Source organism: Poecilia formosa, unplaced genomic scaffold, assembly GCF_000485575.1.
Source record: "Poecilia formosa unplaced genomic scaffold, Poecilia_formosa-5.1.2 Scaffold214, whole genome shotgun sequence".
NCBI lineage: Eukaryota > Metazoa > Chordata > Actinopteri > Cyprinodontiformes > Poeciliidae > Poecilia > Poecilia formosa.
In genome coordinates this window covers 94,485-109,603 of record NW_006800153.1, presented here as the reverse complement: position 1 = coordinate 109,603, position 15,119 = coordinate 94,485, and the positions used below count along the sequence as shown (strand labels likewise).

The 15,119-nt window shown below is 39.6% G+C and overlaps 1 protein-coding gene across 2 annotated transcripts in view; it reads right to left on the bottom strand.

Moving 5' to 3' along the window:
- The window catches only part of alox12 (arachidonate 12-lipoxygenase), a 28,114-nt gene extending 14,405 nt beyond the window's left edge, over nucleotides 1-13,709 (bottom strand). The window contains exons 1-15 of one of the 2 annotated variants that reach the window (XR_001664181.1): nucleotides 13,498-13,709; nucleotides 10,488-10,634; nucleotides 9,904-10,105; nucleotides 9,044-9,125; nucleotides 8,842-8,964; nucleotides 8,497-8,603; nucleotides 6,466-6,638; nucleotides 6,183-6,326; nucleotides 5,666-5,869; nucleotides 5,226-5,312; nucleotides 4,546-4,715; nucleotides 4,138-4,259; nucleotides 3,411-3,511; nucleotides 3,081-3,251; nucleotides 1,712-2,280 (exon numbers count right to left, since the gene is read on the bottom strand). Coding sequence is in view for 1 of the 2 variants with exons in the window: in XM_007567812.2 (XP_007567874.1) it covers nucleotides 2,101-2,280; nucleotides 3,081-3,251; nucleotides 3,411-3,511; nucleotides 4,138-4,259; nucleotides 4,546-4,715; nucleotides 5,226-5,312; nucleotides 5,666-5,869; nucleotides 6,183-6,326; nucleotides 6,466-6,638; nucleotides 8,497-8,603; nucleotides 8,842-8,964; nucleotides 9,044-9,125; nucleotides 9,904-10,105; nucleotides 10,488-10,634 (2,013 nt within the window). In the remaining variant the exon portion in view is untranslated. Of the gene's footprint in view, nucleotides 1-1,668; nucleotides 2,281-3,080; nucleotides 3,252-3,410; nucleotides 3,512-4,137; nucleotides 4,260-4,545; nucleotides 4,716-5,225; nucleotides 5,313-5,665; nucleotides 5,870-6,182; nucleotides 6,327-6,465; nucleotides 6,639-8,496; nucleotides 8,604-8,841; nucleotides 8,965-9,043; nucleotides 9,126-9,903; nucleotides 10,106-10,487; nucleotides 10,635-13,497 lie in introns of those variants that run through there. The other variant, XM_007567812.2, reaches the window with a different exon arrangement.
- Nucleotides 13,710-15,119: the final 1,410 nt, after the last annotated feature.

Genomic DNA, 15,119 nt, shown 5'->3' with positions numbered 1-15,119 from the left:
TGAAAAAATTACATGAAAAAATACATGAGAGTCAGACACACACTGAGCACAGGGACCAGCCTGTCGTCTACAGACACAGCTCCGTCGCTTTGCTTTTTGCACACACCCCCAAAATAACCAGGCACCTTTTTGTCCTTCCAGTTGTTGAAGGTTTGTTGCACATCTCTGGCATTTAAAGTAGACTTCTGACATACAGAGCTTCCTGTGAGAGACACTTTTATTCATCTTTGGTTCCTCTCTTCACTCAGTCTTTTCCTTTTCATCCAGATGTTTCACAGTCTGCTCTGTTCTTTCAGGGTGGCAGTGTGTTGGAGTAGCTCTGAACTTTCATTGAGATTTTTTCTCTTTCAAAATTTTATTCTTGCCTTTTTGAAGGAAAATTGCTTTTTTGGACAACTGTTCCTTCTTGTTTGGATACTGTGTAGTTGGACTGATTCTGGGCAATACTTTTCATATTTTTGCTATTTTGCTGTGATGCTTAACTAGGTGGTTTAAGCATCTAATCGGCAGCTGATTAACATCAGAAAAGCAGAACTAATACCACAAGTGAAGTCAGAAATCCCAGAGGAGTAGAAAAGGAGGCAGAACAGGAGCAGAGAGGAGGAAGTTCAAACCATCGCTTCCATCCATCTTGATGGGCAACATGACATGGATAAACAGCCAACACACATCAGCATCTACAAAAACACTTTGAATCTGAATTAATGAGTTATGACAACATTTCATTTCCCTTTGGGATCAATAAAGTATTTTTTAATTTGAATTCTGAATTCTTATCAATGAAATTTTAGTGTATGACATTAATTCACATCTTTCTCCAAAATGAGAGTTCTCTTGCTTTCTCATGTGGTGTGTACATTCGCAGGACGTCATTATTATGATCATTTTGTTGAGTGCAGGGTCATCCTCTTTAGAGCATTAGTGTCCATAGTTTGGCTCCAAAGAGGCAGGATTGATTCAGATAGCAGTTAACGATGTAAGGAGAGGTGGTATAGCTCTGCATTTCCTATATCTGTGCTCTCTGTCCCCCACACTTTTTTCAACCGTTACAAATATTTAACCCATTGTTAACATGTCGTAACGTGTTTTTCCGAGACGCTGTTAAATGTAGCAGGAAGGCTTAGCTGCTCATCAGAGACATGCTGCTGTGTAGAACTGCATGGCCAAGTGTAAGAATCATGGCAGCAAAACAAGTTAACAGCTGCAATAACAGCAAATAATGCAAAAATGGAGAGCAGTAGAAGAAGAAAGTAAGAAGTGGTCGGTTTGTTCTCCAGTAGAATTAACCCATGGCAGCTCAACCGTAGAAATAGCTCAGGATAACCTAAACCAGTCGAACTACAAGCTTTATCAAAAAGGAAAGTTTTAAGCTGAGCTGATTCCACTGCAGAGGAAGCTGAAAAGAATCTCCTTTTCTAAGTTTAGAGGTTCAATGTGTTAAAATTTGACTTTATTTTAGTCGCTCAATTCATCAAATGAAGCATATCATACAGGTTAATTCCACACAGACTGATGTTTTTTAGCCTTTATTTTGTTAATTACAAACAACTTTCTAATTATAGCCAAGGGAAAACATTTAACATTTGAATATTTTATGAGATCAATAAAATTATTGCAATGTAGTTATGTGCACTTAATGAAAAGAAGGTTCATTACCTGCTTAGATTCTTTTCAAAAGATATTTTTTATTGAAAAAAAGCCTCATTGGAACACATACCATATTGAATATGTAACATGTAAGTTATTCACAGAACATTGTAGAAATACCAGCCATGTAAGCTTTGCTTGGTTATGACCCAAATACAGCATCGTTTCCTGGTTCATAATTATGGATTATTTAAAAATGCTGCAATAGTTTTAATAGAATTGCTCACCTAATAATGCTAATAATTTAGCAAAAAGCTTAGATTTTTGGATTAAATAAACCTATCACCATGTCTGATGAAATCCATCACCATCCTTTACTGCATTAGACAGATGGTCTGGTTCCTCCTCCTGGGGTTTCCATGGCAATGTGTTTTTCTTCAAAGTTTCAAAAGAAATAAAGCACTGCTCAAGACAGACAAAGGAAGTGGTGTGATGATTACACTGGATGTGTTTCTATATGGTGATGCTGTTTTCTATGCGGCTGGGGAGAAGGACGAGGTACTGAAGGTCCAGTCCGGCATTCTGATCCAGGATCTGGTCCTCAATCTCCTTCAGTTTCTTCCGGAACGTTTCAATCAGTTCCACGGCCACAGACTCGGTGAAGTGTTCCTGTGTGTACTGACCCAAAGGGATCTGGGCAAAAACAAACAGCAAGCACTTAAAAAGAGGTGGTTTCATTTCACCGGATACTGGATAAAACAGTAAAGACTGTGGATAACAAGGCACCAGTTAAATAATGTGACCATCCTGGACTGTACTTCAACTTTAGTTTGTAGTAAATATGCAGCATTGTGGCTAGGTGTTTCCACACCTTTGCTGTAGCTCCAGTTTGGGATTTTATATCTAGAGTTTACTTGTTTTCAACCTGAACACAGAAAATAGTGGCTTCCTGCACATTCTCCACTCATGGCCATCAGGTTTGTGCAAACGTTTAAGCTTTTTGATTTTAATTACCTTCTGATGTTTTCAGCAGGTAACCAAAGAATAAAACATTTGAAAAATAAAGTTTTGCCTTATAAGTAAATCAGCTCTTTAAATAATTAGCCAAATCTAACTTTTAGAAATTCTCATACAGTTAATATTGAAATTTCTGACCAAACCCATGAACTGTTGACATAGTTCTGGTTTCAGTTTGCTCTTTGGATCATCACATGACTTCCACAGAGGAGAGCGAACCCAGCCAAATGTCTGACTTTTAAATGCACTACTTTAATGATTTGCACCTTATGCAATATGTCATTTTAAGTGAAATAATGAGGAAACTTAGCTTTTAAAATAGCATTGGACAGAAAACTTTACTCTCTTCTGTTTAGATTATATATTCCTCTTAAGTTCTTAGTGGTGTTGAAATTTAAATTAAATGCTCATACAGAATCTCAAAGGGTGTCTTCATATTTTCCTTTACTGCAAAATGAGTAAAGTCACAGACTCACTGCGTCTGGCTGCGCTCGTCCCAGATGCCATGTGATCGCCATCTGCACACAGGACTGGCCCACATCAGGAAGAGAGGCCATGATCATTTCCATGGTAACAGCATCTTTATCTGACGGTGGGGGGAGTCTCATGGTGCATGGGGTGTTGGGAACCCAGGCACACCAGTCAAACTAAAAATGACAGAACATTGGTTGTAGTGGAGACTGTGGACAGAACAGCCACAGTGGATTAAACTCCTTCAGGTTTAATCCACCAGCAAGAAAATTTGAAGCTGTAATTTAGTTGGTTTGGTCATTTCAGAGCTTTTTGTGTGATTTACTTGTTGGTACCTGTCCATTGTTGGTTGCGGCATGCTGAGCTGTGCTGGTGAAGATGGCCACAGTCAGTAGAGTGGACAGTTCCTCTTTGCTACAGAGTTTATTTGACAGACCTAAAAAAAATTAACACAACAAAGAGGACAAAAAAAAATCTGTAATACCTTGTCTACTCTTCAGATGACATACAGAAACACCTCTCTCATGAAATGATGTCATGAGCTTTGGGACTTTTAGAGTGTTTCCACACCTGATGGTCTGGCAGACTAGTAGTAAATGCTCTTAGGTCTGAGGGCATGAATGAATGCTTGTTTTCTGTGTTTCTGTATTGCCCTGTCTCACTCAATGGGAGCTGGAGTTAGTCATTAACCTCCCTTCAACCTGACACATACACTAGTGTGTATGTACGGATATAGGTATGGATGTATGGAGCACATGGTACCAAGACAAGTAGATCATTTTCGAGTAAAGTTAGAATGGCTGGAAGTGCACTAGAAGTGCAACAACATGGGGAAGCAGACATTAGAGCCTTGGGCTGATTCAGGTCTAACATCTGCCCAACAGGTGTTAGACCTGTTGCCTTGACAACCCAGACATCCCTCTTTCTCCTGCTTCCTGACACTTTTACAGACATCAACTGGCCAAGCCAAAAGAGTAAAGGCTTGATCATTGGACACTCATTAGCATGTTTCCAAAATAAATAAACAACTATTTCCAAAAAGAATCACTAAGAATAACTTACCAAAGTTGGGCAGTTCAGTGAAGCCTTCCTCTGCTATGTCTTTGATCCAGGCTTGCAGCTCTGGGTCTTTCTCCACATCCTGGTCTGTGTGGTAGTACAGACTCACCATGTCTGAGACGAAACTAAGCAGAGATCTGCAGTTATTTATTATGCACCTACAAGAAACTAAAGACCTGTTCAGAGACGTGTTCTGTATGAGTGTCCAGGTGGAGAATAGGAAAGTTTGACAACATAGTGAATCAACACTGTAAAAATCATATCGTACAATTGTTCTACATCATTCTACAGAGTTGAGAGATCATATACCACAAACAGGACTGGTTTGAGGTATGTGGTAAGACTGGTTCTTAGATTTCCTAATAAAGGAAAACTAAAGATGAGAAGTCAGATGTACAAAGATAAAGGTACCTATGAATGGCTTCCCACAGCATCAGGGAATTTTCTCTGTAGAAATAGTTGGGGACCTGAAACACTCCTCTATCAGTGAAGTCAAAGTGTGGCTGAAGGGAGCGATATGTCAACACCTTGTATTCCCTCTGGGCAAGAATCAGGAGGCCGTCACCGCCTGTAGACACAACCTGTCCACAAACAGGACTGAGTCACCACCATCCTCAGACTGCAGCTGATGCTACAGAGAGAGAACTTACACATTTTTGTTATTTTCACATGACATCAATAAAAAGGGTAACACTTTATCTGAAGGGCTGTGTATCAGACTGGCATGACACTGTCATAAACATGACAGAACATCTGTCATGGAGTGTTCATGAATGTTTACAACTATTGTCATAAACTGTTATTTGGTAAATCATTACACTTTTAATGTAAAGTTGATACTTTTAATTCAACTTTTAGTGCAACTTTGCATTGAAAGTGTAATTATTTACCAAATGACACTTCATGACAACAGTCATAAACATTCATGAAGACTCCTTCATGTTCATAAGAGATGTCATGTTTATGACAGTATCATGTCGGTCTTATTCACACCCCTTCAAATAAAGTGTTACCATAAAAAGATTGTTGCTTTTTTTATCGTTGGCATTTCTAGAGATTTTTGCACTTCATCAAATAACGTAGCGGTATACTCGTTTGAAAATGCCGTTGGGAGAGATTAGCTGAGTTCGCCCCCTGCAATTGATCTCCAGTGTGTAGCGCAGATGAGGAGCCAGGAGCTGCAAAGTGAGAAACACAAGGAGTAACATGAACTAGTGATATAATAAAAATACTAACTATTATCAAATCAAACAAGTCAGTCAGGTTTCAGGTAATAAAAAAAAAAAAAGAAATGGCTCAGCTTTTCTATCACCTCATTGTTCCAACAACTAAACTCTTCATCCTTCCCAAATACACATATGATCTGCATGAACTGGACACATTTTTGGAACAATATACTGTATGTAAGCAGCATATCACTAATTGTCAGAAAATTCCACAAATTCCAAAACTTAATTTGTGTGATTTACTCAAATCTGTCAACACATATGAAACCGCCCAGAATGTGATGGATCCCACAAGCAATAATTACCTTGTACATGGGGTGTACCGCAGGCAGCTGGCGAAGAGTTGCGACACAGAACACCTCCACCACCAGGTGAGTCCGGAGAAGGTGAGACAAAAGCTGGAAAACCTGGAATTCTGAGTGACGCACCCACATCTTGGCCAGCAGCCATGCCAGAGGAGGGTCTCTGGGCAGGAATATGGGCGTGTCCAGGTCTGGAGTCTGCTCCAGCTGAAGATGAAGCAAAGGAGACTGAAGGCATTATTGACTCCTACATATGACAGTAAAACATGAGGTTTCACCACCAACCATCAGTTTTGTTAACTGTCGTATTTATTGTCATAATCTGGTCATAAACCTTATAGAAATTTTCCATATAACTTACCCAAAGGCAACATATATGTAAATATTTGTAAAGAAATTCCAATAATTTTTAAAGTCTAATCTCTTGAGTATAGTAGAGTTAGGAATCAGAATACTTTCTCAGCGTTTGTAGTTAAATCATTGAGTATTTTGTGAAGTACAACCAGTTTAAATGAAATACTTGAATTGCAATAGGAATGAGTCCTTCATCTGGATGCTGGTACAGGAGGCAGAGCGGAGCAGCGATGAACTGAGGTTTGCCCTTGATTGTGTTTGCAGGAATCCCGTCCATGATGGCGTAATCCAGCAGGAATATGTTTCCTGCCTGGAGAGATTAAACACAGGAGCAAAGAAAAAGAGGACATGAGTGTGTAACTTTAGAGAATATTAATTTTGAATGGAAAAAAGTGTATCTGATAAATAAGTGCATCTGCAGTGAAAACAGATGCTGAATTTTTCTCTACCTTGAGTTCTTTGTCCAGGTTGGTTTTTGCTGGCATTGAGCTCTGGACCATGTCTGACGTGACGGGGAAGTTTCCCGGCAGAACCGAACACTTCTTGATCATTCTCGGGTTGCTGCCGTTCAAACACTGGTAGCCGAAGAGCCTGTCCTCCTTCCAGTGATCCATGCAATACTCTTAAATCACAACATCCATGTTTGCATTACTAAATTTTTTAAATATCAAAAAAGTAACTCAACTTGATCCAATCTGCTTAATTGTCCTATAAAAAGCAACAAACATTAGTTTAGGACACTATTGATGAGCTACAATAGTGATGTTTGTGATGTAACACGTGTGTTAGAATGTTAAATAAAATTTGCACAAAATCTAATTTGTAAGTTCATGTGAATTGAATAATTTTATTTTCTAAAAACCCTACTTTGGGCCTTTTTCACAATGTCACTTCCTGTTCTGCTTGGGCAAATAATCCCAGCAAGAGGTACATAAACTGAAAAATACATGTCTTTAAAATTGTCATGATTCGTGGTTGTGAGTGGTGAGGGAGACGCCAGTGAAACCAGGTAGTCATGATGCAAATAAAGATTTAATGACGAACCAGGAGAACAACTCAAAATCCAAAAATCACTGGCAGCACAGGGTACAGAAACAGACGTTAGACGAGGACCCGACAAGAGACAAAGACAACAGGTGGGTTTAAATACAAAAATTAACTTTAACTAAAAAAATTTATTTAAAATTGACCACCCCTTCCATTCTTCTGCCTCTGTGTGGTGGGAATTCTGATGAATCATCTGGTGTCTTCTGCTAATCTGAGATTAGGTTATGAGGGATTACATGTCCAACAGGGAAACTCAGATACCTCTCTGACCAGCAATATTCATTAGACATGTACTAAAAGTCCAGAAATAATGTGTACATTCTCCAGAGGTCATGGGGGTCTGTGCCCAGGTCTTGTTTCAGTTGGAAGTACCCAGGAAATTTTGACCAGGAGGTATTCTAATCAGAGGCATGAATGATCTAAATGCACAGAAGCAGATGATTAAATATCTCAGGGAATTTTTTTCAAGGGTGAGGGAAAAAATGGAGTGAGAGATCAGCAGGTGGATAGATGCAGCATCTGCAGTGAACAGGTGATATACCTGCCTGTTGTGGTGAAGAGAGAATAGTCTAAAAGTGAAGCTCTCGATTTACCTGTTGATCTACATTCCTACCCTCATCTATGGTCATGGGCTGTGGGTCATGACCGAAAGAACAAGATCACAGATACAAGTGGCCGAAATGAGTTTTCTCCCCAGGGTGTCTGGGCTCTCTCTGGAGAGACAGGGTGAGAAACTCAGTCGTACAGGAGCCGCTGCTCCTCCATGTCGAGAGAAACCAGTTGCAGTGGCTGGGGCATTTACTTAGGATGCCTCCTGGACGAGAACATCCCACCAGGAGGGGAAGACCCAGCACACATAGGAGGGATTATGTTTCTCGGCTAGCTTCAAAACACCCTAGGACTGCCTCAGAGGAGCTGGACCAAGTTGCTGGGAGAGAGATCCCAACTCTGGATAAGAGGAAGATGGATGAATGCATGGATGGGTTTGAATTAAACCCGTTTCACTTGAAAAATGTGTTGAAATGATATGTGTTGTGAACTGGCCCCATATTCATAAAGTCAACTAAAGTTAAAATTAGTTGAATTATGTTGTAATATATATATTATATCAACACAGCAGTTGTGATTAAACTGTAGGTGGAAAGCAAAAACATTTCTGCATTACTGCATATTATCACAACACTCTCTCATTATGGACAATTAAGTAATTTATTTGGAATGTGTGTAATTCTGAAATTATAATTCAGATTTTTTTTCTTTCCTCTGCAGAGTTGACATATTGCTCTGTTTCTTTCTTTAGAATCCCCCATGAAGGATTTGCTAACACTTCTGACTAAAAACAATCCTCAAAATCATTTCTTGGGAATAAAAACTAAAAAAAATCTTTGCTGTCAGCTATAATAGATGCTTATATATGACATATGTTTGCTTACCAGCTATTGGGCTCCTCAGTTTCCAGAAGATGCGTTTGAAGTCATCCAGGTCACTCCATGATTTCCCAAAAGTGATGGCCAGCTTCTTTAGGGACAGCTCGAGCAAACTAAGGAAGAAGACCCATTTTTACTTTTATTGTAATTTACAGTATCAAGGTAAGGTAAGGTCTGACAGGTTTAGTTTAGAGATACAAATAATCTCTGACAAAATATCTTTTAGGTTTGAGAAAATGTCTGGGTTTGCATTTATTAAAATGAAATGAATAGAAGTCAATAAAAAGTCCTAAAATTTATAGAAATACAAATCTGTGTGTTTTTGTGTGTGTGTTGGTGTATATCACTCACGCATATTGCAATGAATGTTCGAAATCACTTCTCTTCTCGTTGTCGAAGCGAACATCTTGGGGTAAATCAGTTTCTGCTTTGGCATCAACACATCTAGGGATCCCTGTGGCCCACGTTACCCACCTGACAAACACAGACAAGCTTTAAATCACAGTGGTGGGAAAAGAAATAATTCTTCATTGTTTTATTGTATTTGTGGGACCTGAAGGTATTTTGTCTCTCTTGCAACTCTGCCTTCCTGTGTTGCAGCAACTTTGCTGAGGAGTCATCCACCAGGGTCTTTGCTGTGAATGCAGAAAGTAAAATCAGACATGTTCTGTTGTTAGGCCAGATTAACATGCGGATGCATGTGTGAATAAAACTGTTGTTCTTTGCCGTCTTTTTCTTTTTACCCAAAATCAGACCATGTACCTTCCAAACGGGGAGTGTGGCTTAAACATTTATTTCTCAGTGAACTGTGTGTAACCAAGTGGAGCGGAGTCAGATGAAGACCTGTGTGTCACCACGGTTCACCTGCAGAGTTTTCACCATCGACACATGAAACCTAACGACTCTTCAGACCCATAATGGCTACGACACGTAAATTCAGTTTGGCTATTCTTGTTCCTGAGACGTAAATGATCTAAATGAGAAGAACAGCAAATCATCCCTCACCATCAGAGACAATCATCTGAACCTTCTCTGAACGTGTGATTGATTCATTTGAAAATGATTGGTGTTTTGTAAAGACCCTGATAATGGCTACACTGACCAATACATATCGGCCTATTAAAAAAGTTATTCCTTAGTATTTAAAGAGTTGTTGGAGTCTTCACCTAAACAGATCTATGTTCCTCTCAATGCATGTTGGGAGAAGTTGGAGCGCTGCCATCATTTTTTTTGGATCATTCAATAACCAAACATATGGGCCACGTAGATGTCAGAGTGAAACTAGGTATGTGAAGAAACTTCAACATGTCAATGCAAGCAGCATTCACTTTCAATTCTTTAAATGTACATCATCTTAACTCATTTGAAGTTGAGTCTTGGTAGTTTAATGCAAACGTCTGAAATTCCTCCTACCTGTTCCTTCTCTTATTTCCACCCTGGCATTTCCTATAAGCCAGCGGTAACATGGGAATGTCAAAAGTCGCTTTTCTCCTGGAGGTTCCACTGTGACATATCGACAGAACCAGTTGTCTTCAACAAAATACTTTTCTTTCTCCAGTCGAACCAGTAAGAGGGACCCTAAAGGCTCCTTGCTGGTCACCCTGTACTGGTCCACCTGATGACAATTGGAAAGAAAAGGGAAATCTGTAAGTTGAACATGTCTGGGTTCAGTTATGAACATTTTAACATCATTTCAGTAGGACTTGTGCAGGTATTCATGTGTGCATTCTCATGATAATGCTGATTATTATTATTATGATCATTAAGATAGTTATGATCAATATGATTATTTTAATTTGAGGAGACATTTTTGTAAGATTGTAGAATATTTTTTCGATCAAAGCAACATTTTTACTCATGCAGCCAATTCACGAATAAAATCTAACTGCAGCATTAGTTTGTGCTTATAGGGGTCTCTGCAGATATAACCCAGCCTTGCTCCTAAGCAGTGTCTTCATCATGGGACAGACGGTCACCACTGAATTTCACACACTCACTGCTCCTCGACAGAAATCAAGTCCAGGGTTGTCCAGCAGGGTGCGCTCACTTTCCCCTTTCTCCCCTATCAGGGTCATGAAGATGTAGTTGTTGGTACCCGAGTACTCTGATGTCCCGGTTGCCACGGTGACAGTGTAGACCTCCATCTGAAGAGAACAAACATACAGAAAACAAACTAGTGATGTTTGGAAAGACAAAGAAGAAATGTGTCACTATATGTTGTTCTGTTGGTAGTTGGCTGCCAGATTCACACAAGGTGAATTTAAGAGCCATGTAGTTCTATTATTTAAACAGTTGTGAAGCAAAATTATTTACTACAATCTCCCCATAAATTTTCTCCATATCAGAAGATGGTGAGAAACGTCACCAGTTTGTGCTGATTTCCTGGTTTCTTTGATTTGCTGTAAGAAAACCAGTTTGCTGGTTTTCACAGTAACTTCACTGTAATTTCACAACCACTGTGAAATTACAGTGATTGTAATTTCACTGATTAAAATCAGTGAAATTCTCATGCTAGAGTAATCCAAATGTAAAAAAAAAAAAAATCAGCTCAGGGCATCTGGAGGGTTATTTTCCTGTTATTGGTAAGAGACATCTGCACCGTGACTCTGAAATACTTCAGTATGGGGAAAAACGTGTTCAGTCTCCAGATAAGGACATTCCACTCAGGTTTGTCCAAACTGTTTACAAATGGCTCCTTCTCCATGACCGTGGTTTTAACCGGTTAGGCTGCTGTCAGATTCACCTCCAGGTGCAGATCCTGCTCAGTTCTTCTCTATGTTTTGTACCCCAGCTGTCCATTCCTCACAAGCAGACTGCATTCGTTTATTGGCCCATAATTTAATTCACTGCATGGGCAAAGGTGTGTTGATTGGAGAACTTACAAACTCCAATCAACACACCTCAACCACCGAAATGGAGGGGCGGACATGGCATCAGCTGTCAGACCTGCTCATTGTGAAGAATGAGCATCTCCAGGAGCAATGACAGAACGGCCAGGCGACGAAGAAGCAAGAAACTGTCAGAGTTACAGTTCTGCATCAGGACTACATAACATTAGTTTGGAGTGATGCACAAATACTTTGAGTTTTTCTTTTCAATAACGTTCATGTGTGGATATTGGTGTCCATCTTTCACTGCATTAACTAAATCCAAAAAGGTTGGATGTTAATATAAACCGAATACCATATTATAAATTTGTACATATAATAAACTAATCAGCTAATATTAGTTGTTTTCATTATGTCTGAGCCACATTGAGCTTATATAAGACAAAATAGAATATCTGAGTTTATTTGAGTCCATCAAAACCACAGTCTAGGAGTTCTTTTTAAGGATTTTTATTTTGTCTCTAGTTGCCTTTGTTTCACAGTAGACTGACAGGAAAGCAGGTTGTGAGAGAGGGTGAAGGCCTGCTGCAAAGGTCAACAGGTCGGCTGCGTGGCGGACTGAGGCCTCCGTACGTCAGTCATGTTATTCTGTCCCACCGCTGGGCCCACAGCCTCTCGGTCCTCCATTGATAAGTTTTTTCTTCAAATATCATCGTAGCGTCGACCACAGCTCCTGTGTGCTCATGTTCCACCCACGTTCCTACGTTCCTTCCCATATTCATGTTCGCAATAGTGAGAAAGCAGAACACAAGGAAGACGGAATCAAGATAGCTAGAACCGGATCAGACATTAACCCACCAGAGTGAGACTTAATCAAGAAGCAGCTATAGAGCGTTTACAGTTTAGTATAACATCTGTATGGGTCTCTTCTTCACCACACATTTGATGACAAAACATAAACTGAGAATGTTTGTCATATAGTCAAACTCCCTCACTGCCCTGACTTCATGGACATCATGCATCCCTCCTACTCCTCAGTTAAACTAAAGACTTGTTCTTAATTTTGCCTAAAGTCAACAATAAGTATTTTTTAAAACTGCAGATGTTAGTAAAATAAATAAATAAATAAATAAATAAATAAATAAATAAATACACATTTTCATATTGGTTGTTTTAATTATTATTTAAAATATTGAGATAAAAAATAGTTTAAATGAGAATAAATTGCGTGTGTATGTCAAGTTGAAACACACAGAGCTGTTCCTGCTTAACCAACAACTAAGGCGAGCCAAACCCTGCAGTGTGTAAATCTCTACTTGCGACAGGATTGTCAGTATTTCATGGTTAGATAAGTGGAACATGCTGGACTCATTGAGAAACTGAATATATTGCTCCAGGAAATGTCCCACCCAATATGTCAAAACAAAATAGAGCCATGTTTTAAAATAGTGCTTCAGTGAGGTGGATGCTAATCTGAATGATTTGAATATCACATCTAAGCAAATGGCTAAGCCACATATTTGCAAAGGTGCAGATAAAGTGAGACATGCATTGTGTGATACGGAAGGTGATACTTTTTTTTTCTTTGTTTTTTCCTGCAGCCCCAGGCATCATGACTGGAAATGAGATCAGACGTCACATCTTGGTCTTCACATCACGTACGATTTCACAATATATACAGTTTCCAAGTCTTTGTTGCAAATAATATTTTGTAATAAACACACACATACACACACACATACAAATAAATGCAAGTGAGTATATGAGTAAATAAAGAAACATGCTTTACAAATTAATTGAAATTGCAGCCCTTTCAACATTCATCTTTATAATACCTGAATATTGGTGCTGACAATATTGTGAGGTATAAGGCCTCATTAATATTTTATGTTTCGGTTTTATGAACACAGGTAGTATTTCCTGCTTCAGGGACACAGAGAAAGTTCTTCTCCGATCAGCTCCAAATTCGACGAACAAGATATTTTTGGCTAAAAATTCATCTGTTTGACTTCTCTCTAATTTTCAGTTATAATCAGCAGCATTTGTCAATAAAAGTTTAGGACGCAGCCTATGAGAGTCATCATCTAAAGCAAAGTCATTAAAACGCTCTTACTATTGATCTTAGAATGAGAAAAAAAAAACACACTAAAACATCAACCTGTCATCAAATCAAACTGACCTTGTTTTCCAGCAGATTTCCTCTCAACCAGTTTGTCGCCTGACCAGTTGCCGGTTTTATCCTCTCAGCTCGGAGCTCTGTGTCGTCTCTCTTCTTCCTCCTGAATAGTTCCAGCAGGAACGCTCAACTGGATATCACTGAGTAACTGCGCAGCTCGCTGTCACTCCTACTCTTCACTACCGTGACAAAGAACAAACAAGCCCTTTGTGGGAGCTCACCTCACTCTTCCACAGACAGACACACACACACACACACACACACACACACACACACATACACACAAACACACCTACACACACAGACACACGCACACACATAGAGAGAGAGAGGGAGGAAAGAGATTTAGCAAGATGAAGGAAGTTGGGTCAAAAGGAATGTCAAAACCAGCTACACTTTGCTCAAAATCTAAATTGATGTTGCTTATTTGCAATGATTTCCAAATGTAAAGGGTTGTATTTCACACAGAAAGCAGAAGTTACAGAGTAACACTTTTGTTAAGAAAGCCATTGAAATCATGAATAGCAGTAAACAACTCAGTTCACCTGAATGCCTGTAGCTCTACGACAGAGAGTAAATTCAGAACCTTCACACTGAAACTGTACAAGACTTTCTTCCCAAAGACTTCAAAGCATCCTAGCAGTGAAGATTTTGAAGACAGACATCCTGCCTACTGATGGAAAAGCAGGAGAGACAGTAATGGAAGGAAACATTATGATGATGACACACACATTGTCATCATCCCATTGGTCAGACAGCAGCAAACACTTTGATGGAGTCTGGCAGAGAAGCAAAGGGCTTCTTATTTGAAACTGTTGGAGCACGCACCCAAACACTCTGCGAGGTTGAGCACAGCATCAGGAGATGATGTAGCTTCACAGAGCATATTAGAGACCAGCTGTCACCTTGTCACCTAACTTGTCACCTGACTGCTCACTGGTTTCTGTCTGACTGCTCTCAGTTCTGGTTCATCTGTCTTCTCTCTCCTTAATACTTTGAACTGGCTCCACAGTCAGTGAGCAGGCCTCTGTCGCTCCTACCGAACAGCTGGATGATGTGGCAATCCTGGAAGAATGACACCAGCAAGAACAGAGTGAACACTGCTCTTAAAAGGGTTAAACTGAAAAGAAACACAACCAGTGATGGCACAGTTACTTTGAAAAAGTAACTTTAGTCAGATTACTGATTACTCCTTGAAAAAGTAACTTAGTTAGATTACTGATTATTTATTTAGTTACTTTCAGCAGCTGCTGACAACAACCCTCCGCCACCTTTAAAAATGACATTTAGCTTTTCCAGTTCTTCCAGCAACAAATTGGACATCTGCCTTCTCTGTCCATTGTTTACATTTCTGTTACAGCTGCTAACTGTGGCATAGAAACAGCGGTCACTCCCCAAAACCAACAGAGGAAATAAAATTACAAGAGAAAATAGTAATGCACAGTCAGTGATGTCACAGTGATGTGATGTCACAGTCAGCGATGTCACCACAGTCAGTCATGTGATGTCACAGTCAGTGATGTGATGTCACAGTCGGTGATGTGATGTCACAGTCAGTGATGTCACAGTCAGTGATGTGATGTCACAGTCGGTGATGTGATGTCACAGTCAGTGATGTCACAGTC